This window comes from Saccharomycopsis crataegensis, assembly GCF_037102585.1.
Source record: "Saccharomycopsis crataegensis DNA, jcf7180000000084, whole genome shotgun sequence".
Lineage (NCBI taxonomy): Eukaryota > Fungi > Ascomycota > Saccharomycetes > Ascoideales > Saccharomycopsidaceae > Saccharomycopsis > Saccharomycopsis crataegensis.
In genome coordinates this window covers 895331-920581 of record NW_027043829.1, presented here as the reverse complement: position 1 = coordinate 920581, position 25251 = coordinate 895331, and the positions used below count along the sequence as shown (strand labels likewise).

Here is a 25251-nt window from a genome sequence, read left to right as displayed (position 1 = left end):
ATATTAGATATTATATTAGACTGCAAAACCAACAGAGTTCCACGAAATAGATGGTTAATAATGCCCTGCAATTTATCTGCCATATATTCACATGTTCATGACAGTGTAACTTAGAAAATACATACATAAAGATGTATGGATTCAATCATTTTGGAGCAGGAGCAGCAGCATTTGAATCGCCCCCACCGCCGAACATTACCATAATCGCTATTGGTAAGAGGTACATCCAGTATTTTTGGAAAAATGTCTTATCTCCTTCAATTTTTTCCTTAGCAACTTGTTCCTTTGTTTTCTTTTCCTTGATTTCAGGGCTTTTAAGAGTTGGTCTAACACCAAGTGAAACTTTCTCCACCACAACCGGAATAAGAGAATCATCTTCCTTCTGGGCGCTTTTACCTCTACCTTTAGACGATGTAACCCTCTGTGCCTTTTGAGAGCTCTGAAGGTTTTCTGTTTCAACTATAAAGTCAAAAAAATAAGGAATATTCTTTGTATTTGTGTGTATAATAAATTTGCCCTTCACTGGATTTGATATCTAAAAACTTTGGTTAGTAACAATTGTTCGTACTTAAATATCATCCCATCGAGAGTGGACAAAAAGAAAAGAAAGTCCGACACAACATGACCTAGGGCGTAATCAGGCATCCAGACTTACTTTTTTAAAACTGAAACAATTTAATTCTTCCACTTCATCTTTCAACCCAATGCACACTTTATCATCATCAAATCCCTCTAAGGAAAATGTTTGTTTCTCATTAGCAATAGAAATCACATCTAACTCGGGGTTGAAGATACCAGAATCTGAAGTTTTATCATAATGTAGATCCCCAAACTTTTCCACATTATCAGTTGTCAAACTTTTGATATAAATTGGAGTAGTTATTATCAGATCCAAATCGACAGCAGCAATTAGGCTACTAAATGTTGATAGAAGAAAACAAATGAAGGTCAATGTGAGCTGCGACATCATTCATTAATACCAGGTAAATAAATAGAAGGGCTTTTCTGAATCGGTCTTTTGGCTCTATCTTCCAGAAATATTGTCGTCCAATTACAGCACAAATCACCAATAGTTCTCTGAGCTTTCAGCGATGCGTTTTTCCCAATGTTTTCACGTGATGTACCAAACATGTCCAGTGTTATATGGGTGTTTCTATTAACTTGCAAGAAACCCTGGGAAAGTAGTATGTTATCAATTAAGTATGAACATATCTATATTTAAATACAGAATTAGATTCTAAATTGGTGTAGAATAATGAATTAACGCGTATTAGTTTTTCTAAAACCGTCCTGGAATCCCATTGATTTTCCTAAATGATTAAAGTTGATTAGTAGTGTGTTCCAAAATATGAAAGTAATCATTTTAAAATGTTGATTATGTTTTTGAAAAGACTCCTGGCTCTCATTGTTGATACTGGGTGCAACCTTCGGTTATATTAGTAGTAAAGTTCAATTAACTAATCTCAAAGAGAATTTGGAGTTCATTTTCCTTTTTACAGAGTATTGTTATCGTTTTAAAAGTATTGTTTGATATGGCGGTTCTGAAATCTTAACTTGTAGTAAAATTGATTCTAAATCAAATCAACTTTCTTCAAGAAAAAAGTATTGCTATCATTATATAATTTTCTTTTCCTTTTTTTTCTTGTTTTCTTTATTATTATTTTTCCTTTGCTCACTAGGTAGGAATGCTTAAACAGACATAAAAGAATATGAAAAAAAAAATTTTTCTGAAAAACATTACTCGCTAGATAAGGTTCATAAACCTAGGAATATCCATAGAAATGATTCCTGAGTAGTCATGATGATTTTTAACATGACCCAAGTTTTTTTTGAGCTCACTATAAATACAGCCAAACAGTACGCAAGACTTTTTGAATAGTTTGCAAAAAATTTACACAGGATAAATGAACATAAATATGATAGTCAATTTATAGATATATTATAGGATTTCTTTTATATATGGTAGTTCTGCATTGATTGTCGGTTACGTAAGGTCTAATGAGTCGCTCAGCGATTATAAACCCTTACCGTAGTTACCTGAAGCAAAGAATTCAAAGATGATGGAGACAATGTTTTGCAAAGCAGCTAACCAGGCCTTCAATTGTGCAAGGACTTTAGTTTGGTCAGCACCCAACTTGGCAAAGAAGTCCTTTCTGTATGGGCAAGCCTTCATGGCCAACTTGAAAACTGGCTTGACGACAAAAGAGTGATACTTAACCAAAGTCTTGTTGTAACCGGCAGTGAAAGTGTCACTAAGCTCTTTAGTTGGGTTGTCAATAGTTTCCTTCAAGGATTCAGCAGTGAATTGCAAACCTCTAGAAAGCCACAAAAGACCCTGGGTTGCGGTCTTGGATTTGGTGCCAGCTTCAGCCAAAACTAAGTCTTGCAAAGTAGCAGCATTGGCTGGGTTTTTGAGAAGATATTCACGAATTTTCTTGATGTTACCATTCATGTCATTTTGAACAACAGAGAAAGCAGATGAGCCAAACAAATCAAACAATTTGACTAAGGATTCAGAAGCCTCCAAGAATTCAGAAGTGCTGACTTTTTTGTCCGCACTGACTGGAACGTCAGTAAAGGACTTTTGCATTTCATCGAAGAAGGTGCTCATTGTGTTTTGTGGATATTATTAAATGGGGTTTATGGGTATATTTCTGGTCTACTTGTTGAGAAATTTTCAAATCTTTTGTTTTCCTCATTTATGAAACGGTGTTCAGAAATTCCGCGAAAAACAAGCGCATTGTTCGCTGAGCCACATGACATAACAAACACCCTTGCTATCTCTGAGCCTTTGAGACAAACACCTAACATTTTTCTACTGTAACCTAGCCAAATTAATGCTATAAGCAAATAAAATACACTAAGCTGCAACACAAGGTTGACGATATAAGATATTGAAAAGAAACATTACTATTAAAGAAAAAAAGTAGGAAGTACATCATCCAATAAGATAAGGGTTACAAAATTATAAATGAGCTTGAATTAATATTATAAAACCAGTCATTAAATAACTTACTCGCTCTTGAGCAAAGCTTCTCTCTTGGCGTCAACACGTTCTTGTCTTCTTTGTCTAGCAGCCTTGTTTCTAGATCTTCTAGCTTCAGATTCTTCCTTAAGAGCCTTTTCACGTTGGGCTTCAGCCTTAGCTTGGATAATGTGTTCAACCAAAGCTCTCTTGTGCTTGAAAGCGTTACCCTTGGCAGCCTTGTACAAAGAGTGGTACAAGTGTCTGTCAATCTTACCAGCATCTCTGTACTTGACCAACATACTTCTTAAGACTCTCAATCTTCTCATCCAGATGACACTAGATGGGAAACGAGCTTCCTTGGTACCCTTTCTCTTACCGTAACCGGTGTGTCTACCAGTTCTCTTAGATTCAGCCAATCTTCTGGCATGGGATCTGGAGTGTGGGGTGTCTGGCTTCTTGACAATGGTACCGTTCTTGTACAACTTTCTGATAGCAGCACGAGAGTTAGCTTGAGCAATTTCGGTTGTTTCATTTGGATCCAACCAGATCTTTCTCTTACCAACACCGATGACAGATGCGGCAAGTCTCTTTTGAGTCTTCAAGTTAGCCCTATAAAACATATTAGTATTTTGAACATAAATATATCTCACAGGTAATGCAAACCAATGGTATAACTTATAAACAGTTTATTAATCTAGAGATAAAAATTTTCTCATAAATGCCGAACGAATACTTTAAAAAAAAAGTGGACAAATAGATTTCCTTTCTAAATTCATTTGCAAATCAGAAAGTGATGAGTGATGATTCCGATTGAAGTGTTGTCTTATTGAAAAGTTTTTCCAGTGAAACTTCATAAAATCAAAAATATTTAGCTATTTAAACAGCCCTTGAAAAACTTCTTTGATGTAAACTTGATTGATAATAAAGGAGTATAACAACAATTTGATTGACTTTCTCATTAATTAATACAAACTCCCCATTTCCGAAATTTGATCAATTGAAAAACTTGAATCTTTGACTGTTCATCATTTCATTACTATTCTTTTTTCATATAAACATAAACAATCCCTTTATTCTTAATGACTGATTACTTGTTATTCCAATAGTTCCCTTGCACTCATCCAATACTCACATTTTTCCTTGATTTGCTATATCCTTCAATAGTACAATCTATATCGACTTGAAGAAATTTTAATATTTTTAATTTTTTGAGCGGTAAGCATCAACCTCCAGGAAAAAAAAAAAAGAGAAGGCACATGATGCTTAGTAATACTAGTCACAGATCACGTTTGCAAAACTGCCCTAATGAGTATCATATGATATCGAGAAAAAATAGGCCAGCGCCCTAAAATATCGGATCACGTGAAATATGCAGAATTTTTTTTTTCTTTTAATTTTTTTTTTTTTTCTACCGATGAGGCAGGCATTTATTACTTAAAGCATTTAGAAGACAGCCTTGTTTAATCTACTCAGTTTCACAATAATGGCCCGTTCTTTGAGAAACAGTCAGGCTCTTGCCGCTAAATCTATCAAGCGTGGTGCTTTTTTCACCGATGTTGTCAAGGCCAGAGAAGAGAGATTGGCCAAGAAGTTGGCAAGTGACTTGAAGAAGCAAAAGGTCAAGGAAAGTTTGAAGAAATCTGAAGGTGGTGAAGAAACTGAAGCCCAATCTATGGAAATTGATGGTGAAGCCCAACCTAAAGACCTTAAGAAGGTGAACACTAGTGGCTGGAGGCCAAGTAGACATGTCACTTACAAGAAAAATAAGATCAAGAAGAATAAGAGAAGAAAGGCTTTGGTTTTCAAGAAATAAGCATGAGCTCGCGAGCTATCATGAAATGGTATTCCTTTTTACCATAGAAATTTTTTTGTATATTCTCTCTTGATTTCTTTCTGCATCCTACTTATGACCATATTTCTTTATTCTGGTTTCTGTATTTCTATTTTGCTGATATGATGTTTGTATTATTAGATAGGTCATCAATCATCTTTTCTTCCCCTGCCCTGCCCTGCCCTGCACTTTTTTTTTTATATTTTTTTTTCTGGTTTTCTTCATACTTGATTGTTTTTCTTATCTTTGGTTATTGGTTCCTGTATCTTCAGTTCTTTTAAATATTGCATTTGCACTTTAGTATACTAAATCTTTATAATAATAATAATAACCTTGCTTACGTAAGGTATGGCATTGGTGCCAAAAAAAAAGACGTATGTCACCCGCCCACAGGGGATCTATGTACAGCTCGTTAATTACCACGTGTCTCTGCGTCTACGTGCATAAAGTTATGGCCTTTTTTTTTTTGGGATGATTTTTCTCTGAGTGTTAGCAAATAGGTTCGCCAAACCAGCACCAACTTTTACCGAACATCTTTTTTGATCGCTTTACCCTTGAGTGATACTTTCCACACAAGTTTTTTTTTCTATTTGTTTGGATTTGTTCCAAAAAACTGTCATATACACCAAGCAACACTGCCACACCTCTTAGGATCTTCTGGGTCGCTTTTTGCATTTCACATAAACAGGGGCTAAGGAAGATAACAAACACAAAGAAGGGGCCTTATACGATAACAACAACATCTCAAGTTACAAAACTAAACACCCTTATTAACACAACTGCTCATTTTGTCTTTTTTTTTTTGGAAACATAATCCGGGATGAATTTTCAAACTTACACTTTTGATGACGCGAATAATCTCTTGTCCTCGTTGTCCAATAACGGCGTCGATATTGATTTTTTTAACGACGATGATTCAAAAGGAGCGAGCTCATTGTCACCTGGGTCCCAGCTAAGTCCTTATTCCAATATAGACGAACCATGGTCGGCATTCACAGGGGAAATGGATTTCCAAAATACCAGCGGAGCTACCGACCAAAAATTTATGGATGAGAACATGGTTGCTAAAAATGAAATGGGAGATTTCGGGATTTCTCTTAACGAAACAACCAATGACAACTTAAACTCCTCGCCGAATAATATGGATATGGTGAAAATGGACCCATCGTCGACTGATATTGCAGGATTAGACAATAATACTGTTTTTGATGGTATGCAAACCAGTCCCCAGATCAGATCTCATGCGAATTCCCTCAATGGGTCAAGCAGTATTTCACCAGCCTCGGAAATTGTGTCTAGTCCAGAACAAGAGCATAAACAAGAAATCAAAATGGAAGATTTTGCAGGTTTTGCAACCATGAAAAAGGAGAGCAAGAAACCATCACCTGCAGGCAAAATTACAAAACCAAAGAAGGGAAGAGCTTCACATAATATGGTTGAAAAGAAATATAGAACTAATATCAATACCAAGATTTTGGCATTGAGAGATGCTGTGCCATCATTAAGAGTCACCGCTCTTGGTGGTACGGACTCGAGTTCGATTGACTTGGATGGGCTAACTCCAGCATCCAAATTGAACAAAGCATCGGTTCTAACAAAAGCTACCGAATACATACAACATTTAGAAAAGAAGAACAAAAAGCTAGTGAAAGAAAATGAAGAGCTCAGAAACATTCTTAGTCAAGTGGGAGGCAGAAATGTGAACGATAGTGGCGTAACTAATGACAATAACAATAACAACAATAATGATTATAAAGTACAGTACCCAGGGAACCAATCACCTAATGGACAAAACTTACAAGCTCAATACAGTCCGCAATTTTATAACCAAATGCAACATGCTCCTCAAGTCCATCACCAAAGTCAACCACCAATGCACCAGCCGCTGCAGCCTCTTCCACCGCAACAACAAATGCCACTACCACTTTCACAACCACAAGAACAACAACCACAAAGAATCCAACATCAACTACAACAACAACCTCTTCCACCACATATTAATTACGGCATGAGTATGCCAATGAGAATGGCTGCTGGTGGGATGGCAGCTTTGGTGGGAACCAACATTTTTGCTGGTAATGGAATGGAAGATTTCAGAGGTCTTGGCGCAATTCCATTTTTGAACACCACCCAATTTTTAAAATTCTTTCAAGTGGTGAAGATTGGGTTGGTTTTATATTCATTGTTTATCATTTTGATCGATCCATATCTCAGGTTTGATAACAAAGACAAGAAGAAACAATCACTTGCTGATGATGAGCATACGCTAACTAGAGCGCAATCTGTTAGTTTGCTTGGGGCCAACTCATTCGATACACACGTTCCGCGATCACCTTCAACTTGGGGGTCATTGCTTTTTACGATTTTGAAGATCCGTTTACTAAAATTGCAACCGTTGATTAATGATCTGGATGAAATTGCTACCGTTATTCAAAAAGTTAACCAAGAGTACTTTAGTTTCGATGAGCTGAAATCAAAATATGATTTGCTCCACATCTACTTGCAGTTGTTGAAATATAATGAGGAAAAAGATATTCAATTGAACATTTTACAACTTTTGTTGAGCAAAGTGTTGATGAATGTCAGCCCAAAGTTTAAATTCGTCAAATTGTTAACCAAAGAAAAAGCGGTGATTTCCAGAATTCAAAATTTATCTGAAAAATCGCCGCAATTTAAAGCGCTTGTGGAAGATCTAGAAGATACCATAAAGTCTCATGACTTAGTCCAAAGATTAACAAATACATTCTTCATCGCTAATCGCTCCATCAATTACAATGTCAACGTTGGTATAAACGAGCAAAGTTTTGTTGACATCCTTCACGATGTGGTGGTAAACAGTAATATCATTTCATTTGCCAGAAATCTCAGAGCTAATGAATTATTGAGACGCAAGATTGTCGTTTATATAACTTACTTGATGAGCCAGAAAGATGGAAATAATGACAATGTCAAAAAGCCATCGTTAACAAGACTCGAATTTTTGGAAGAACTATCCATGGAATTTTCGATTGTCAATCTCAGAGCCAAGTTATTCCACTCTTTGCTAGTGCCTGCAAAAACTCTTGAGACGATGGAGATTGTTCAAAAATTGGTTGATGATATTAATGAAAGTGATCAATTGAATGGTGTTACAACCAGCGAAATCACGGAAGACCTTGAAGAATCGGAAGCCAGTGATGCTGTTCTGGAAGTAGATATTAAATCTATCGGAGAAGATAAAGAAGAAGAAGAGATAGAAGAACTCAGTGATGTTGAAGAAGAATGGGAACAGCAACAAGAAAATAATGATTTCTCAGATAAGGAGGACAGTGACAGCGATACTGATTACCAATCGGATGAGGAAGAAATAATGGAGAAGGTTTCTGTCACTTCCGAAAGTGAATACGATGAGGATGAATTTGACGATGAAGTCTCCAACAAGATCAACTTGAGTTCGCTTTTATCTATTCATAATGAACGCTCTAATGAAGCGCTTAATGGTGAGGTATTTGTTGCTTTAGCTAGTTCCTTGATTTTGAATTACTTGGCACTTGAAGAATTCAAACAAGCTGAAGGTTTACTAAAACATCTTTTGAACTATCGAAACAATTACGTTCTTGGTTCTAAAAAGCAAATCACCTTATTGTCATTTCTTTCCATCTTGTGCGTTTTGCTCAAGTTTGATGAAATCAAGCTTGAAGGAAAGCATGAGTTGAGTAACAAGCATTCTCTGTACATCGAGAATTTGATTGGGAATTTGAGATACTGGGTTGGTACCGAAAGCGAACTAACCAAGAACATTAATGATTTAGATCCTGGCTTGAAGACCGAGATTTGTGATGAATTGGTAGATTTGGGGGTGGTCTTTAGCGGGGTTGAAGTTGATAAATGAATTTCCTAGTGTTTTATAATTTTTTTGTTTTCCATTTTGGCATTTTTCTTTTTATGTTTGATTTAGTTGAGTTACTTTGGTTAGGTTCATTTATGGATTGATTTTGTATTTTCCTATTGCTTTTCTTGTTTAATTAATTTGTTCCTCTTTCTTTTCTTTTCTTTTCTTTTCTTTTTTTTTTTTTTTTTTTTTTTTTTTTTTTTCTTTGTATGTACGTTATACACTTTTTGATATATTTCATGTATTTATTCTTTGAGAATAAGAATATGGTAAATGTTTTAAGAACCAAATGCATAAATACTGGCAAACCGAGTTGGTTTGGTTTGATGGTTAATTAATCAGTTATAGTTTTTTTTAGTAATAGATTATTTTTTTTCCTTTTCAAGTTTTCCAAAAAAAAAGTAATGTATCTATCTATATTATGGCAAGCCAAAAAAAAAAATAAGCTCTCTAATATAGATGAAGGATCTTGATATTTATTTTTTTCAATTATTATAGAGCATAAAGAGCAAGCACACAAAAATAAACGAGCACAGAAAATGTAGGAGGGGGATCACCAGTGAGCCTCATCGTTTATCTTTTTGTGATGGGAAGAAATTGTAATGAATAGAAATCAACGAAATGAATACGGAAACCGACCGAATGAAAATAGGAAGTTTTGATGGACTGAAAGGCAAAGAAAAGAAATTCAATGAAATGAAAATAGGAAGTGAATGAAATGAAATAGCTATAGCAATGGGCAAGAAAATTGATACCGTGAAAACAAAATATGCAGTATAAATATATATATATATATATATATATATATATATAGTGGCAAGGGGAATTACGACATTGTTGTTTTTTGAGTCCTCAATTGTCATTTTAAGATTATCCCACAATTTAAGATCATTCAATTTTCTCAATTATGTGGATTTTGTTCAAGGCGTTTTGGTAATATGGAGGAAAGTAAATCGCATTATCCTGTGATGGCGATGATAATACCGTTGTCGTGGTTGTTAATGATGATGATGATGATGATGGTGTGTAAGACAAGGAGGAGGAGTTCCTAGTAGTGGTTGCGTTCAAGTATTGGATAGTTTGATTAAATGGGATGGTCTCATTGGTTTCATCCGATGATTCGAGCGAGTCAAATGAAGCAAGATACGACACTCCCAACACGGTGCAGCAAAGAATCATCACAAATAAGATTTTTGCAAATAAAATCGAATTCTTCTGTCTGGTATTGGTGATTTCTTTATATATGGAAAGTTCTTCCAAATCTTCCAGGCTCAATGGTTTTTTCTCCTTCTGAGAAACTTTCAGATAATGATATGGGAGGATTATGGACATACTGAGACGATATTTAAGTTTATCAAGAATTTTGTTTCGAGAAAGTTAGAAATGGATCTAGAACAACAACAACAACAACAACAGAAAAAAAAAAAAAAGTGCGAAACCAATAATGGTGGGTCTTTGTAGGTTTATAAATCATGGCTAGTTTCAGGGATGAGAGGGAGGAGGGATAGAAGTGGTCCATTAAAGGAATTGGTGTCTAAAATTAGATTAGTGCTATCCCTATTTTTTGGATATATGAATGTTAAGATTTCTTGAACGGCAGCTGTGCCGTGCAGTGTTTTTTAACATGAGACCTTCCTTTCGCTTTTTTCCAGATTGTTAAAAAGCCAACCTTCCTAATTAGAGAAGGAAAAAATACCAAGCATTTGATAAATACGATTTAATAAATAGTTAGACATTAATTATGATTAGACTTACTAGCAAAATGTAATAAGATAGAGAAAACAAAAAACATAGAAGATAACAACTATAAAGAAGATAAAATAAACATATATATTAATGTTATATATATACTGGCCAGCAGTAAAAAGAGAAATGAAATATAAATGTATAAATATAATAGCAAAATTTTGCTCAATTGACACCATAATCGGTATACTTCACGGTGGTGGTGGTGGCCTCTTTCCACATCGCAACCCCCAAATCCAAATCATCGACATTCATCACATTCAACCCACACTGTTTGATCAAAGAAACATTGATATCCGAGGTTTTCTCATCCCCATAATGATTCATACCCCAAAGTCTGGTCTTCAAACCGTATTTATGAGCAACATCGAAAACTGGCTTGACTTTTGCCACGGTGGGGTAAGTTAAAGTCTGGTTACTCGCCAAATAGTTTGAAGGCATGGCATCGGAAAATTTCATCGAGGTGTATTCCCCAAGAATCGAGTAATCCATAGTGGGATCGGTATTGTCGGATAACTCGGCCATTGGCGCATCGATGAAAACGTATCGCTTCCCTTTACCAGCCGCTTGACGATAAGTATCCTCGATATGGAGTAAATCGTATGGGGCCACTCCGGATAAAATAAAGGTCACTGGTCCTTGAACTCTCGTATTCGTGGCGAAATCGTAGTAACTGACATAATTCTTTTCGATTAATGATTGGATGGTTCTCATGACGAGCTTGTAAGTTGGGAACCCATTATGTTTGAAATCCAACAACACGTTCAATGATTCGGTGGGGTAGTCGAAAAACACCCCGGCTTTTTCTTCCGGGGCTGCGGTGGCCTCGATCCCGTAAAACTCGTTGATTTCATCAAGAAGCATTTCAATGGTATCCAAATACATTGATTTCAAAGTATTGGCACGTTTCACCCCGGAATCTTTATGACTAACGTACAATGGGGCCAAATCACCGGCACAATCGGTGAAATCAGAATCACTGGCAAGGGCGAATTCTTTTAGCGACGCCAAATTGTAATCGCAGCTGGAGCCAGGGAAATACCAAAGATCGGCTTCCACTGATTTGTAACCACGCTGGAGGGCATCAAACAATGGGGTTTTCCTGGTATAATCATTGTGAGAATGAACGTACACCAATTCACGTCCCCCGGTCAAATATTCGACCGCGGTGACATTAGGAGGAACCGTAGAGTTCCCCACGTATACCGTGGTGTTCCCATAAGTGTAGGTGCCATTGGTATTGGAGAGTTTGGAATCGACATAAGCGTTATAGTAATCGGTAGTGGAGTTAGAGATTGGGGAAGTAGAATCAAGAATTTTAGAGCCGTTGCTAACGGTGACGGTGGTTGGCAAACCACCATTGGAAACCAACCGTTTGTTGATATGAGAGGTGTAGAATTCCGATTGTTTGAATTTGTTCAACGCGTTCCAGTCGTAGTATGCTGCATGGATGGCTCGGTTCCGTGGTTGGGTATAGTCCATGATCTTGGCGAAGTATGCTGACCCTCCGTACGAGTTAGGGTCCTGCACGTAGTTGGCAGCATTATCTTGGCCTCTTGGCGCCAAGGGGCAGGTTGCAGGAGTCATATCGACCGACGCCGCGGCGGTGGACGAGGACCGTTTGACCAACAGAGGAGGAGGCGACGACAATGATTTGATAACCAGGGATTTGTTATGATGAGCTGATGGACAAAGAATATCGAGATACCAATAAGTACACAACCCGAGCACCGTGGTGGAAACTAATAACGTCGATAAGATTCTGACGATAAAAGCGTTTCTCTTGCGAGAAATGGGTTTCTGAGGAACACATTCGAGATCTTGAAGGTGGTGGTGGTGGTGGTGGTGTTGCTGTTTCTCCATCGTTGCAAAAATGATTGTTTCAAATGAAAATATCAAAAAAGAATAAAACGAGAGAATAAGGCTACTCTTCAAATGAAAAAATATTTGCAAAACATACAGTTAATATATATCTACGTATCAGAGAAACTCTGATAGTCGCCGTACTGGATATCCAACAAACTGGCGATATTAATAGCAATATCCACCTACCACGATGCAGTAGTTAATGTGCATCAACTATAAAGCAGTTTGTTGCAAGACGAAAAAAAAAAAAAAAAGCAGAGAATAAGGAACAAGAATTCTGAAAATGGTAAAAATAATAGCGCGTCTCTAAGCCTCGTTGAAAAATTTTGGCTGCCAAACCTAAATATTTCTAAAATTATCACTTAATTGCACACAGTAAAACAAACTTTAATTGTCAATTATCGACCCCATGGCCATCACGAACGAAAATTTTTTGATTCTGTTGTGTTGTTTTGACTTTTTTTTGAAGTTATCTGTTGGCTTTTTGGCATCGCCACATTGTCGTCAACTACAATCGATATGTCACTAATCCTTGGGTACCACCCCCCGCTTCACCCACAAATTACATGACTTTACTAAAAACGAGGCTCATAATATATTTTAAATAATTCACAGTATTAGTTAAATAAAAATAGATGGGAAAGAGATAACTAAATAATAAAAATAAAAATAAAAATAAAGAAAAAAAAACGTAATATAACATAACATGGCATAACATAGCATAACAAGAAAAAACGTAAAAAAAGAGCTGTTTAATCCTCGTTTACCATTCTACCCATTTCTTCGTAAACTTGGTCGTAAATTTCCATTCCCAAGTCCAAATTGTCAATATTCATCATACTGATCCCGCCAGTGATCATCAAGTCTTTCCAAACTTCGTAATCATCAGTAACTGGGGCGGTGCCAAACCAACTCCAAGGTATTCTGCTATTTTTATTATTAATTTCCTCAAGTGATGGAACCCCCCAGATACGAGAGTGTTGGTTGCCGGGCACTTTAGAAGTGGCATTATGAAGCACTTCAAGTTGGAACGCAGAAAATAACCCACGAGAAGAAGTTGTCGAATCAATATCAAAAGAGTCTCTCACGTTTTTCAAAATCTTTGGGGATCTGTCATTTGAAGAACGTAACACCGATTTGGCAAGCACTTCATGGAAGCTGGTAGATTTAAGTAATGAAAGATGGTGTTTATATTGGGTATTGTCATCAGAAGCCCCTGGACAAGGAGAGTAAGCAGGCAACAAATGAGAATCAATGAAAACAAACCTTTTGCCTTTATTTTTGGAATGTTTGGCTTCATCTTCGGCAACGATTTCTGCCAATGGGATATTACCGGATAAAATGATGTTAATCTGGTTTTCGACAAATTTTTCCAGTTCAAAGTCGTAGTAACTAAGGTATTGTTTCACAGGCTTCAACTTCCTAAGCAAAAGTTGGTAGACCAAGTAAGATTCTTTTGATTTGATATCAATGATAAAATTGAGACTCTCATTAGGGAAGTTCCAGAAAACTCCGGCAGGAGCGTCGCTGTCGGACTGTTGGTTACGATTAGTAAGCATTTCTGACAAAGGGTCGATATACACAGAATTGATGGTTTTGTCCTTTGATAGTAAGTAAGAGTGGTGGCCGACGTACAACTCTGACTCTTTGAAATTCTTCAAAGATGAGTATTTTTCAACAGTATTATCGTTGTTATTATTATTATTATTATTGTTATTATTATTATCATCATCAATGTTAGTCAAGCATTGGGGATTTGCAGGGGATGAAGGATGATACCAGACGTCAGCCTCGATGCTCTTGAAATTTCTTTCCAAAGCGTCGAACAATGGCAAAGATCTCCAGTAGTCATTATGGGAGTGAATGTTGTAGAAAGTGTTGAGATCCCCATTGATGGCTTGTACAAACGGTTGATGCACGGGGGCTTGAGGGTACCTTGAATGCAAGACGTCGACCCCATTTACCGCGATGCGGTTGGGACGGAAAATCGAGTTGACGATGTCAATGGGGAAGAATGGGGAGTAGGACGAAGGCTCAAGGAATAGACATTGCTGGTTTAGCGATGGGAGTCTTTGGGAGTTGAAGAAGAGCTTGAGTCCGGATACGAAAACCGTTGTGCAAGTGATGAGTACTAACGCGGTGACTGTACGAGACGGTTTTCTTTTGAAAGAAGAGCCAGGCGAAGATAGTGGGGTGTAACTGGGAGATTTGTTGAAGAACATTGGACGATGTATGTATGGTAACGAGGCGGCGGTGATGATGATGGGTAGGGAGAAAAGCCAGGATTTGCCAAGAGCAAAAGAAAGACAATATTTTAATCATATATATATATATATATATATATATACGAAAAAAAAAAAGTGCACAATGGTGGGAGATGAGGATCTGCCGGGGGGAGGAAAAACCGCCCTCAGCGATGGATGCGACATTTTCCTGTTCTTTTTCTTTTGGCACCACCACCTGGACACGGAACCTTCCCTATTGGGAGGAGGAGGAGGAGGAGGAGGAACAGAAGGGAAGGAATCAAATCAATGATCCTCCCTCCTCCCACGTGAAGCGGCCGAGGAAGATCAGGTAACCAACCAACCATCTGTGACCAATAATCGTGGTGAGTCTACATACTATTGTCAGATAACATAACATAACATAACATAACAATACTAATACTAATGCTAATACTAATGCTAATGCTAATACTAATACTAATAGACTCCCTTTGGTGTGCACGTAACCCTGCCGCCGGAGGGGAGACAGAGACAGAGACAGAGAGTCTGGGCCTCCTGTGCGCCCACACACAGAAAAAATTAAAGAAAAAATTAAATGGCGCGCGGGGGAAGTTTCAGTCTGTCTGTCTGTCTGTCTGTCTGTCTGTCTGTCTGTGGGTGGGATATTTATTATATGGCACACACACTATTTCAGACCATGGATAATCCTCGCAATAATAATAATGGTAGCAAAGACCCGCTGATGCTGCTGCCCCCACAGCTCCCAATACCTGCCGACGTCACAGCCGGTCTCTCCAAAGAGTTTGATCTCCTCCACTTGGTGTACCTACGAAACAAGAACCAGTTCCACTCGTCGCACTGGTGGCCGTCAGTCCAACGCCTCCATAAAACCGTGAGAAACATTGTTCTGCTAATACACTCCCACGCCTCCCACGTCGCAACGTGCCAGGCCAAACTAGCCACTTTCCAGAAGTTGAAGAAAAAACTCCAGTACCTTGACCGCCACAACCACAAGATCCTTGGCCCCATCTCCCGCAGGATCAAACATACCGTCAACCACTTCATCTCCCGCTTGGTCCCAAAACTATGGAGAGATTTTCATGGGATATTGTCGTTGGCACAGTTCATCACCTTAGGGTTTTTCTTCATTGCCAGTTTGGCGAAGATCCACAGTTTGGTGTCCAAGATTCATCAATCGTTGGGGGGTGGTACCCCAAAAAAGCTTGAGGAAGAAGTGATTACTACTACTACTACTACAACAACAAAAATGGACCAACCGACCATTTCTGGTCTCGAAGATTTCGGACAAGAAATTACCGCGGAGGATGCCAAAAACATTACCACTGTTGATACAAGTATTCAACACTCATCAAATAATCCAGCGTCGAATAAAGAAAAGCGGAAAAAAAAATCAAGCAAGAACTATTTTGATAATTTATTCAATGATCTGCCAACCGCCTCAAAGATTCCATCATCATCATCATCATCATCATCATCATCATCATCATCATCATCATCATCATCATCATCATCATCATCATCATCATCATCAAAGCAAAAAAAAGAAGAAGAAGAATTGAAGGCGCCTACCCTTGATAACCCAAAAAAACAAAAGCGAAAGACCAAGGATTATTTTGACGATTTATTTGGCGGTGAGACTCCAAAGAAAAAGAAGAAAAAGAAAACTAATAATAATAATAATAATAATAATAATAATCAAGGGGAATAGTAACCCACAAAACAGTGATAATAGTGTCATTTTTAGTTCTTATGATGCTGGCATCAGGGGATCTACTAAAGTTTGGTTACAATAAGTTGTTTTATAATTCCACTTTGAAACTCCTTATTCTATCTGTATCCCTCAAGTCAATTAAATTCCAATTGTCTCGGGTTTAAGAAACGTGGGCAAAAAAATTACTACGAATAATTCATTTATTATTTCAATTTTGACGTATAACAGCTGCCATCTCAAAGAACGCATAATTAACAATCCAAATAAGTATGTTGAGCAGGACTTGATGCTATAATAACAGTGTAATTATTAAAACTTTCAAAATAACCGTAACAATGATTATAATACTACTAGCATTATTATTTGATGAAAACAAGAATGAGATTTCCCAAATTTCATTATGCTTTTCCTTCCTCTGCAACAATACGCGTTCTTCTGTATCCATCATGAGAACTTGTGAAGACAAAAATCCTGGAAAGGCCAAAATACGTTTTTTTGACATCTTATCGCTTTTAACGACTCAACCTCCTTTTTAACCTCCATCCAATATAATTATGGGACAGGCCGCCAGTTCTTCTGAACCGTCATCATCACTATTGGAGTCTCGTCATTCAAAGCAACAACCGGTGGGTTATGTTTCGCAAGCAACCATCCAGCGATTATTCTTGAAATCATGTTTGCATCAATTTGACTCGTACGAGCTATATTGTTTGAAGAAGAACCTTTTGGGAACAGACCATTCAACAGAATCTTCGGTTGTTAGTGATACTGGTGATTCTTCTTCTTCTTCTTCTAATATCCTGGGAGAATCAATGAGAAAATTAATCCATATCGATACGTTGTAAGTATATCAATTTTATTGTATTTATTTCATCCACTATATATATATATATATATATATATACTAACAATTCGAAAATTACTTATAGAAACAAGTATTTCAAAATCCCCAAAACCACCCCAATCTATAACATTTTCTACAAATTTCTTAAACAGCTTAGCATATTCCCAATAATCTCCCCACCATCGCGGTCACAACCACCATCATCGGATACACCCAGCAACTTTGAGTATTTTGAACTTGGAGAAATTATCAAAATCATTGTCCTCCTAACTCCCAAGCGCTCCCATATTTTGGGACCACATTATGATATTGGTAAGCTAGTGTTTATCACCTTATCAATAGTGGGATTAAAGGATGGTATTCAACAATGTCAAGTTGTTAATGGTATGGCAGCAGATGACGATGATGAAGATGATAATGATGATTCAGAAACCATTGAACAACAATCTACAGAAAAGTCTCGAAAACCTCTTGAACCAACGAACCTGACACAAACCATCAAAGAATTCAATGAAAAAACCGGTGAAGTAATGATCAAGTACCCAGTCTACGAACAAAAAATCACTTGGAGTAGATTACCATTGATCGAGAAGTTTGATGATGTGGATTTCAAAACCCACAAGATCCCCGCGACCTACTGTCTCAATTTCTTAACTTTGCTACTAGTGGCGGAAATCTCGGTGATTGCCGGTTTATACGACCCACAACTTGCGAAACTCACCACCAATGCAAAAGGTACCACCACCATTATCAATTCCTCGGGGAAAAAACCAAGTAAAATGGATTTCGGCGACACGATTTCCAAAATCGAGGCGTATCGGAACCATAATATGAACCAGAAGTATAATAGCATCAAGGTGCACGCGTTCCAATTGATTAAATCCATCGATTGTACCGTTAAAGATGGTCAGAAATTACTCCAAAGAACTTCGACGTTTAACTATCGACAATTCCAACGATTTGTCGACAAGACCGCCCCGTTTATATTGCCAAATCTCCAGAATTTGTGTTTATCATTCACGTATTTTGTCCATGATGTTGGGAGGATGCCTAAACCAGAAGACCAATTCCAACAAACGAAATTGATGACCTTGGCGAACTTATCGCAACTTGCCACTTTTTTATCGCTCACCGATAGCACACCTTTAACTAATGATGGAGGAGGAGAAGAAAAAGAAAAAGAAAAACACCACGGCGAAGAAACCACTGCTAGTGGTACGACCAACTCTGGTAATTTCAACATCACCCCATTTTATAATTTCAACATCAACAATTGTCGAAACTTATACCTTGGAAGCAAGTACGGGTTCTCGATGAAATCCTTCGAATATAAAGTATTCAATTGGAACGCCCCATCAATAATGTTGATCTCGGGTAAAAAAATCTTGAATCCTTTAAAGTATGGCGATACCAAGAATTCCAAATTCCACAAATTCAACCAAACTTACCCCAAATTGCTACAACAACAACAACAAAGGCCACCACCACCACCACCACCGCCTCCTCCATCTGAGGCGGCTTCCCCTTCCGACAAAGTCCTTGGAGAAACCATGGTTTATGGAGTCTACATTTCCAAACCGTGGCGGAAGACCAATAAACGATACTTTGGCGATGATCGGACAATGATTTTCCAACTCTCGCCTCACCAAAACTTATTCAGAGCAAAAACCGCATTTTCTGCCTCAGACCCCGCGACTTCGCAGCTCGGGTACTTCAATACCGAGGGCGGGGGTATTGGGTTTGGCAATTCCCAGCCGTTGATGAAAAATGGTAAATTGTTGAAGTATCTGGCAGGTAATGTCTCATTGACCATCGATAGCAACCTTGAATTCGGGGTATTCCGGCACCTTGGCACCGCGGCAGGAGGGGTATACGACCATGGAAGTATATATGATGATACTACCACTACTACTAATAATAATAATAATAATGATGATGATAATGATGCTTCCTCTGGAGATCCGATGATACCGACTTATGAAGATAAGTTCCTCATCAATGAGATTGAGGTCTGGGGGATCGGTAGTGATGAAGTGTTCAAGCAACAGTTAGCAACCTGGGCCTGGGAAGAACGGGAAGCAGATAGGAGAAACCGGGTCAATTTGAAAAATTTGGGGGAAGAACGAGCATTTTTGGAAATGGCAGGAATCATCTCCGGCAATACCAATAGTGGCGGATCAATGTGATAAGAAGATAATCACTTGCTGATGATATTCTTTAATATCTATTGTTAGCATTTTGTGAAACAAATATAATATAAGCCCGTTTCCCAATGATGATGTTCAATATTAGTGAATCAAGACAAAAAAAAAAAAAAGCCTTCTTTTTGTCATCCACAACAATATTACACAATATGTAATACATTGCAAAATACGTACAAAAAATGTATTTTTAAATAATAAAAATCTAAAAAATTGACACAACTTAAAAAAAAAAAGAGAAAGAAAAGTAGCAGTAGCATAAATAAATAAATAAATAAACAACAAGATTGAGCAAAAAAATAAAAAGGTTTCTAAAGTAATAATTATAGCAATTAAGCGTTACCTCATATTAAGACAACAAAACGTAAAAAAAAAAAATCCAAATGGCAGCTAATAATGAATAGAAAAGGCAACAGAACTATGGTAAAAAACAGGAAGAAGAGGAGAGGAAAAACCGCACAAACAATGATGAATTAGTGATTAATTATTTTAGGGTATTATGAAGTTGATAAAATGGAAATGGTGGTGCAGTAGTAATATTTGACAAAAAACAAAAGCGAAAAAAGAACCATACAATCACAATCTATGACCAGGCACCAAGGAAAAAAGACAAGAGAAGGCCGCACTGATCACACAAATGATAATCGCCACCCAGATACTTCTTTGAAATAATAATTTCTTGACATATGGCTCCTTCAACTCGATATAATGATGCTTGTTTGTCGAAGCATTCAGTTCAGCGTATCCTAGGGTACATAACGCAGGATCCAATCTGAAAAGCGCGGTGACTAACAAATAAGTACCGAGAAAGAATGGGATGGTCACGGTAGCACGGTCATGTTTTGGAGAATAACCAAGGAAGATCAAGGTGTAGCCAACCCAAAATGCCACAAAAAAGAAGAAAAACCCAGCAACAAGACGAATGTTGAATGATTTCTTGGTGATGTTATTCAATGCGGCACTCTTAAGGAAGTTTGGAAATGCTTCGCGTTCCATGGCTTGAAAAACGTAATCACGAGCTTCGTCAAACACTTCTGGGTCATCACGGCCTTGTACTTCAATGGAATGTCTAATTTGTCTGATGATTTTTTCTGGAAGTTGGAGCTTCTTTTCAGAGTTATCAATGAAATAGGTGACAAGAATACGACGAGATGACGAACGTAAATCCTCTCTCTTCACTTTTGAGGGACTTCCCTGTGTGGCAGCGGCAAGGGCATCATCATTCACCATTTTTTCAATATCTTCAGGAGATACCTTGATGTCATCAGGCAATGGTGGTGCATTAGCAAATGAAGGATACTGGATCATCGAGTTCTTATTCGAGGTAGTGGATTGGGAATATCTGTTGTAAACTTTTTGTAGTTCTGGTACCAAACTCTTCAAAGCATGATTATTTGCAGCACTGACACCGCTCAAGTGGTTTAAACCTGGAGTATTTTCCCCGGTAGTACTATTTTCGATATCTGATTTTTGCAATTTTTCCAATAATTCACTGAATCTTTGGTCGTTGATTGGTTCTTCGCCTCTCAAAAAGGAAGACAATCTTTTGGAATTAGGTTCATCAAGAACCCCTTCATTGATTAATGCTTCCAACAACACCGATGATGAAATGGAGCTGGTCTTTGGTAAACGAGTGCCTTCAGAATGGTAGCTGTCATAGTTTTTACGGTCATTGCCGCCAGCAAGTGGTGCCAAGTTTCTTGGATCGTATTGGGAATCGGTGAAACCTGAAGGATAATTTTCAGGAAACTTGCCACCACTAGTATTTCTCTTTTCTTTTTCTGTCAACAACACACTTTCTCTTAAGCCTTTGACATACTGTTTACATAAGGCCAAGTGACTGACGACGTCGATCCAAAAGTCCAAATAGTCGACGGCATGTTGTTCATCTCTCATAAAGACATAAAACGACCACAAATCGACAGGGCTTTCGGTTTTTTTATTCAAGACTTCGAACAATGTAGGTAGACGGTTAATTCTTTCGGAGCTGGAATATTGTGATTCGTTGAATGATGAGTTTGTTAGAGAGGTATGTATTGGGTTATCCGATGTGTAGTTGTTCATTTTTAAATTATTAGTTTCTCTAATGTCGGTCCCGCCAACATTTGGAACAACTACTTCATTATTCGTTTCCATTTTCTGTTATATATCTCAGTGGTTTATGATGGTGGTGATGATGAGGTGGTTGTTTCTTAGCGCCCGAAAAAGAGAGAAAAAAAAGGGGACAATAAAAGAAAATTTTTTTATCCTTGATGGAGCAAGATGTAGATAGACTGGGCAGCGCTAACTAAGTTACGCACTGTAATAGCAATCTATTGGGAGCTGTATTTGAGAAATGAGTGGGTGTATTAGGGGAGGGTTGATGGGGATTTCCGTTCCTTTGTTGATAGATAGACAGATAGACAGACGGAGGTGGTTGGCACTTCGTTGAGCCTTTTTCGTTGTACTTTTTTTTTTTGCTTGTTTGTTTTGGGAATGTTTGAGGTCCGGTTTTTAGTGTGGTCACGTGTGTGGCTAGAGATCGTCCTGCGGTCTGAAAATGGCAATATGAAAACACCACCCGACTGTGGTTTAGCGAGGGGAGATGTACACTCTATGATTATATTATATTCATGAGGATTGTTACCAACAAGCAAAGCGAAAAAAAACTACCAGCTCAAATTCTCATGTGCTCTCTATCTATCCCTTTTCTTCCCGTACAATTATCTCACCACCACCAGACATGGATGCCGCGGATCGGTAGGTGACATGAGACTTACTGACAGTCTAAAATTGGGGGCGACGCGTAATTCCAACATGAATGATATATTCAATACTCGTCAAATATAAAAGGAAAATTACATTAAAATTTAATAGTAGAAGAAAAGGTAGTAAATATAATAATCATAGAAATTCTCAAAAGAATTGATTGATTAATATCACGTCCATTGAACGGAAAAAATTTCAACTATTCCGGTAAAATAAAAATAAAAATAAGAATCGAAGTCAAAAAACAAAAAGAAGAATAAGCAAAAAAATGAACCGTATTCTGAAGTTAAGTATTCGTCTTTCTTAAAACATCATGTCTAAACAACAGCATGCGGCACAAGTGGCACACATTACCGCAAGGCAAGTATCATTGTTGTTGGAAGGTTTCTGCTGTTGAACGTACACTGGTTGCTGCTGACCGTAATATTGTTGTTGTTGGCCGTATTGAGGCTGACCATTTCCATAATATGGTTGTTGTTGATAATATGGTTGTTGTTGTTGTTGTTGTTGGTAGCCTCCAAAGCCTCTGTCTTGTTGGCCTTGCCCTGGAGCGTGGTAAGCTTGCTGAGGAGGGGCTTGGTATTGAGAAGGACCAGAGTTGTAGAATTCATTGGCAGAACCACCGCCTTGTCCTGGATATGGTTTTTGGTACTTTTCAGACATTTTAAATGGGTGTTATTATTTAGTGGGTTTTTAGCTAATGGAAGAGGCGATGAGCAGGAGGGAAAATTAAAAGGTGAATTTTTAATAATTTATTTATATAAACATAAATAAGTATTTTTTTTTCTCGCCTTCGCTTTTTTTTTTTTTCTTGCTTGCGCAACCACACAAAAACCCTTTTACGACGACGTAAGTAGAGAAACTATGTTAGAGAGAGGGAGAGAAAAGCCCTTGTCGTATATAATGTAAGTGGAAATATATCTAGAGAGAAAATAACAAAATGGGAAAATAGGAATTTAGTAATTATTACTGCAAAACTATTATTGTCATATCCCGTCGCACGCAGTGTACCAGCCTCCCGGGGCAAATGACGCGGCTGCAGAAAATGCGCTCTGACATGACCTCTGTCCCCGTGATGAGGTTTTTGTGACATGTTATATTCCTGTAAATAACTAGTTCCTTATTAATTATTTGAGTATATATATATATACCCTTCTTTTATTGATTGGTTTCTGTAAAAATATTGTTTTCAGGCAACTGATTGCCATTTATCTCTCGTTATGTCCTGGGCTGGCTTTAGAAAAGCAATCAACAGAGGAGGTACCCAGGTCCTTATGAGGGCCGGATACATAGATACCACCATTGATCCCAAGTATGATGGCTACAAACAAACTTACAGGGCCTTGGAAAAAGAGGCTGTCAAACTACAGAAACATACCAAAGGATACCTTGATTGCATGAGACAAATCAACACTTCACAGTCCAACATCGTCGAAACCCTTGATTCTCTCCATGATGATGAACCTTCGGCCACTATTACCGAATATTTGCAAGTAATTCACACTTTGAGCTCCTCATTTGCTGTTTTTGATAATGCATATAGAGAAAGTGTTCATCAGCCAATTGTTCAATTCAATAACTATTTCAGGGATATCAACCAAGCAATGTCCGCAAGAAACCAAAAGAAACTTGACTATGATATAATTAAAAACAAAGTGAAAAGACTAGAAGATAAAAAGGAAGGCAACTCCCGCCACATGTTGTACAAGGCTAATGTTAACATCGACGATCAGTTACGCCGATTTGAAAAAGAGTTGAGCATGACCCAGTCTGCCTATGAAACTCTTAACAATCAATTGAAAAATGAATTGCCGAAATTAATCGAGTTAAGAAAGATTTACATTGAGACATCATTCGAAGCATTTGTGAAATTGCAAATGGACTTTTGTAATCAAAATTATATTAGTTTGAACGAAATCCAGAATGTCATGGATAAAGATTCAAGGCATGATTATGCTACAGGAAAAGTAGGAGATAAAGTCGACGATGTTTTGATAAGAATGAATCAATTGAATATTACTTGTAATAACGCTGCTTTGGCACTTTAATACAAAACATTTCTTTTTCTTCTGAATATATATTATCTATATGTTTATGATTGATGTATGAATGTTTTTTAATTCCAATTGTTCTCAATAACACGACACGTCCACAAATGGGATTCACTGGGAGCATAGAAGCCCGCGCACATAAATAGGGTGCGCGTCCATGATGATAATAATTGATGTCAATAAAAACCCTTCAATTCCAACATCAACTCCAAAGTAAACAAAAGATTACCAGTTAACCCCATTAACAATGAAACTACCATTGCTTTTTTATCTTTCTCTATTAGTTTCCCGCTGTATTGCAATCCATTTCTATATGAAACCTGGTGAACAGCGTTGTTTTTACGAAGAGCTACCATCTGACACGTTAGTGGTGGTGAAATTTGAGAGTGAAATCGCTGAGGACTCCACCCAACCGCCAGAACTTAAAATGGAATTGTCGGTGGATGAAACTTTTGATAATGACCACCGAGTGGTTTCGCAAAAATCCTCGGCCAAAGGAGAATTCACTTTCACCTCACTAGATTCTGGCGAACACAAGTTTTGCCTTGGGGCGGAATATAAGCCTCAGAAATCTGCGAAAATTAGAATATTTTTGGATGTGGTGATCGGTAACGGTGCAATTGTCGATACTAAAAAAATGGATGAGGTGGGCTACTTAATCTGGAAGATCAATGATTTGAATACTAAGACCGAGGAAATCAAGCGTGAGCATAGCAATATCAGAGAACGTGAAGCGGTATTTAGAGATCAGTCAGAAAATGTCAATTCCAGAATCGTTAAATGGACATTATTCCAGTGTGCGGTATTACTAGCAATTGGGTTGTGGCAGTTAAAACATTTGAAAACATTTTTCATAAAAGAGAAGGTGGTGTAGTCGGGTATATATATCTATCATATATATTATTACATATAAACAGACATGTAATAATGATAATGATGATGATGATGGTGATGATAATAATAATAATAATAACAATAATAATGATGTTGATGATCCATTCTTTTTTTTTTTTTGTCTTTTCGGTTCTTAATTTTAATTATCAAATTTATTCATTACAGTGTTGCATATTTTTACAAATCCTCTTCTTTCTCTTCTATTCTTTCTCTTCTCTTCTGTTCATTATTTATATACATATACAGTACAAATGTTTCTTTTTTCTTTTTTCTG

General features: G+C 37.5%; 14 protein-coding genes across 14 annotated transcripts; 6 read left to right on the top strand and 8 right to left on the bottom strand. All coding sequences in view use genetic code 12, as the record gives it.

The window, feature by feature from the left end:
* Positions 1-145: 145 nt before the first annotated feature.
* On the bottom strand, positions 146-970 carry DASC09_034230 (uncharacterized protein; the record flags this gene model as incomplete). The annotated part of the gene is made up of 2 exons (XM_064997022.1): positions 146-535; positions 656-970. 2 exons carry the CDS (start codon positions 968-970, stop codon positions 146-148), a joined length of 705 nt encoding a protein of 234 aa, XP_064853094.1.
* Positions 971-2014: 1044 nt separating this feature from the next.
* On the bottom strand, positions 2015-2611 carry DASC09_034220 (GLTP domain-containing protein; the record flags this gene model as incomplete). Its single annotated transcript, XM_064997021.1, has 1 exon — positions 2015-2611. The coding sequence occupies one exon, from the start codon at positions 2609-2611 to the stop codon at positions 2015-2017; it is 597 nt and encodes a 198-aa protein (XP_064853093.1).
* A 401-nt stretch (positions 2612-3012) lies between these two features.
* RPL19B (60S ribosomal protein eL19 RPL19B) lies at positions 3013-4395 on the bottom strand (the record flags this gene model as incomplete). The annotated part of the gene is made up of 3 exons (XM_064997020.1): positions 3013-3577; positions 4101-4123; positions 4381-4395. The coding sequence occupies 3 exons, from the start codon at positions 4393-4395 to the stop codon at positions 3013-3015; spliced, it is 603 nt and encodes a 200-aa protein (XP_064853092.1).
* Positions 4396-4451: 56 nt separating this feature from the next.
* DASC09_034200 (uncharacterized protein) lies at positions 4452-4781 on the top strand (the record flags this gene model as incomplete). Its single annotated transcript, XM_064997019.1, has 1 exon — positions 4452-4781. One exon carries the CDS (start codon positions 4452-4454, stop codon positions 4779-4781), a length of 330 nt encoding a protein of 109 aa, XP_064853091.1.
* An 838-nt stretch (positions 4782-5619) lies between these two features.
* DASC09_034190 (Hms1 protein) lies at positions 5620-8670 on the top strand (the record flags this gene model as incomplete). The annotated part of the gene is made up of 1 exon (XM_064997018.1): positions 5620-8670. One exon carries the CDS (start codon positions 5620-5622, stop codon positions 8668-8670), a length of 3051 nt encoding a protein of 1016 aa, XP_064853090.1.
* Positions 8671-9558: 888 nt separating this feature from the next.
* Positions 9559-10002, bottom strand: DASC09_034180 (uncharacterized protein; the record flags this gene model as incomplete). Its single annotated transcript, XM_064997017.1, has 1 exon — positions 9559-10002. The coding sequence occupies one exon, from the start codon at positions 10000-10002 to the stop codon at positions 9559-9561; it is 444 nt and encodes a 147-aa protein (XP_064853089.1).
* A 579-nt stretch (positions 10003-10581) lies between these two features.
* Positions 10582-12279, bottom strand: DASC09_034170 (uncharacterized protein; the record flags this gene model as incomplete). The annotated part of the gene is made up of 1 exon (XM_064997016.1): positions 10582-12279. The coding sequence occupies one exon, from the start codon at positions 12277-12279 to the stop codon at positions 10582-10584; it is 1698 nt and encodes a 565-aa protein (XP_064853088.1).
* A 755-nt stretch (positions 12280-13034) lies between these two features.
* Positions 13035-14504, bottom strand: DASC09_034160 (uncharacterized protein; the record flags this gene model as incomplete). The annotated part of the gene is made up of 1 exon (XM_064997015.1): positions 13035-14504. One exon carries the CDS (start codon positions 14502-14504, stop codon positions 13035-13037), a length of 1470 nt encoding a protein of 489 aa, XP_064853087.1.
* Positions 14505-15204: 700 nt separating this feature from the next.
* Positions 15205-16236, top strand: DASC09_034150 (uncharacterized protein; the record flags this gene model as incomplete). Its single annotated transcript, XM_064997014.1, has 1 exon — positions 15205-16236. One exon carries the CDS (start codon positions 15205-15207, stop codon positions 16234-16236), a length of 1032 nt encoding a protein of 343 aa, XP_064853086.1.
* A 557-nt stretch (positions 16237-16793) lies between these two features.
* Positions 16794-19269, top strand: RTC5 (Rtc5p; the record flags this gene model as incomplete). The annotated part of the gene is made up of 2 exons (XM_064997013.1): positions 16794-17080; positions 17169-19269. The coding sequence occupies 2 exons, from the start codon at positions 16794-16796 to the stop codon at positions 19267-19269; spliced, it is 2388 nt and encodes a 795-aa protein (XP_064853085.1).
* Positions 19270-19860: 591 nt separating this feature from the next.
* Positions 19861-21420, bottom strand: RAX1 (Rax1p; the record flags this gene model as incomplete). Its single annotated transcript, XM_064997012.1, has 1 exon — positions 19861-21420. The coding sequence occupies one exon, from the start codon at positions 21418-21420 to the stop codon at positions 19861-19863; it is 1560 nt and encodes a 519-aa protein (XP_064853084.1).
* Positions 21421-22335: 915 nt separating this feature from the next.
* DASC09_034120 (uncharacterized protein) lies at positions 22336-22695 on the bottom strand (the record flags this gene model as incomplete). The annotated part of the gene is made up of 1 exon (XM_064997011.1): positions 22336-22695. One exon carries the CDS (start codon positions 22693-22695, stop codon positions 22336-22338), a length of 360 nt encoding a protein of 119 aa, XP_064853083.1.
* Positions 22696-23252: 557 nt separating this feature from the next.
* On the top strand, positions 23253-24080 carry DASC09_034110 (uncharacterized protein; the record flags this gene model as incomplete). The annotated part of the gene is made up of 1 exon (XM_064997010.1): positions 23253-24080. One exon carries the CDS (start codon positions 23253-23255, stop codon positions 24078-24080), a length of 828 nt encoding a protein of 275 aa, XP_064853082.1.
* A 250-nt stretch (positions 24081-24330) lies between these two features.
* On the top strand, positions 24331-24957 carry DASC09_034100 (emp24/gp25L/p24 family protein; the record flags this gene model as incomplete). The annotated part of the gene is made up of 1 exon (XM_064997009.1): positions 24331-24957. One exon carries the CDS (start codon positions 24331-24333, stop codon positions 24955-24957), a length of 627 nt encoding a protein of 208 aa, XP_064853081.1.
* Between the last annotated feature and the right edge of the window lie 294 nt (positions 24958-25251).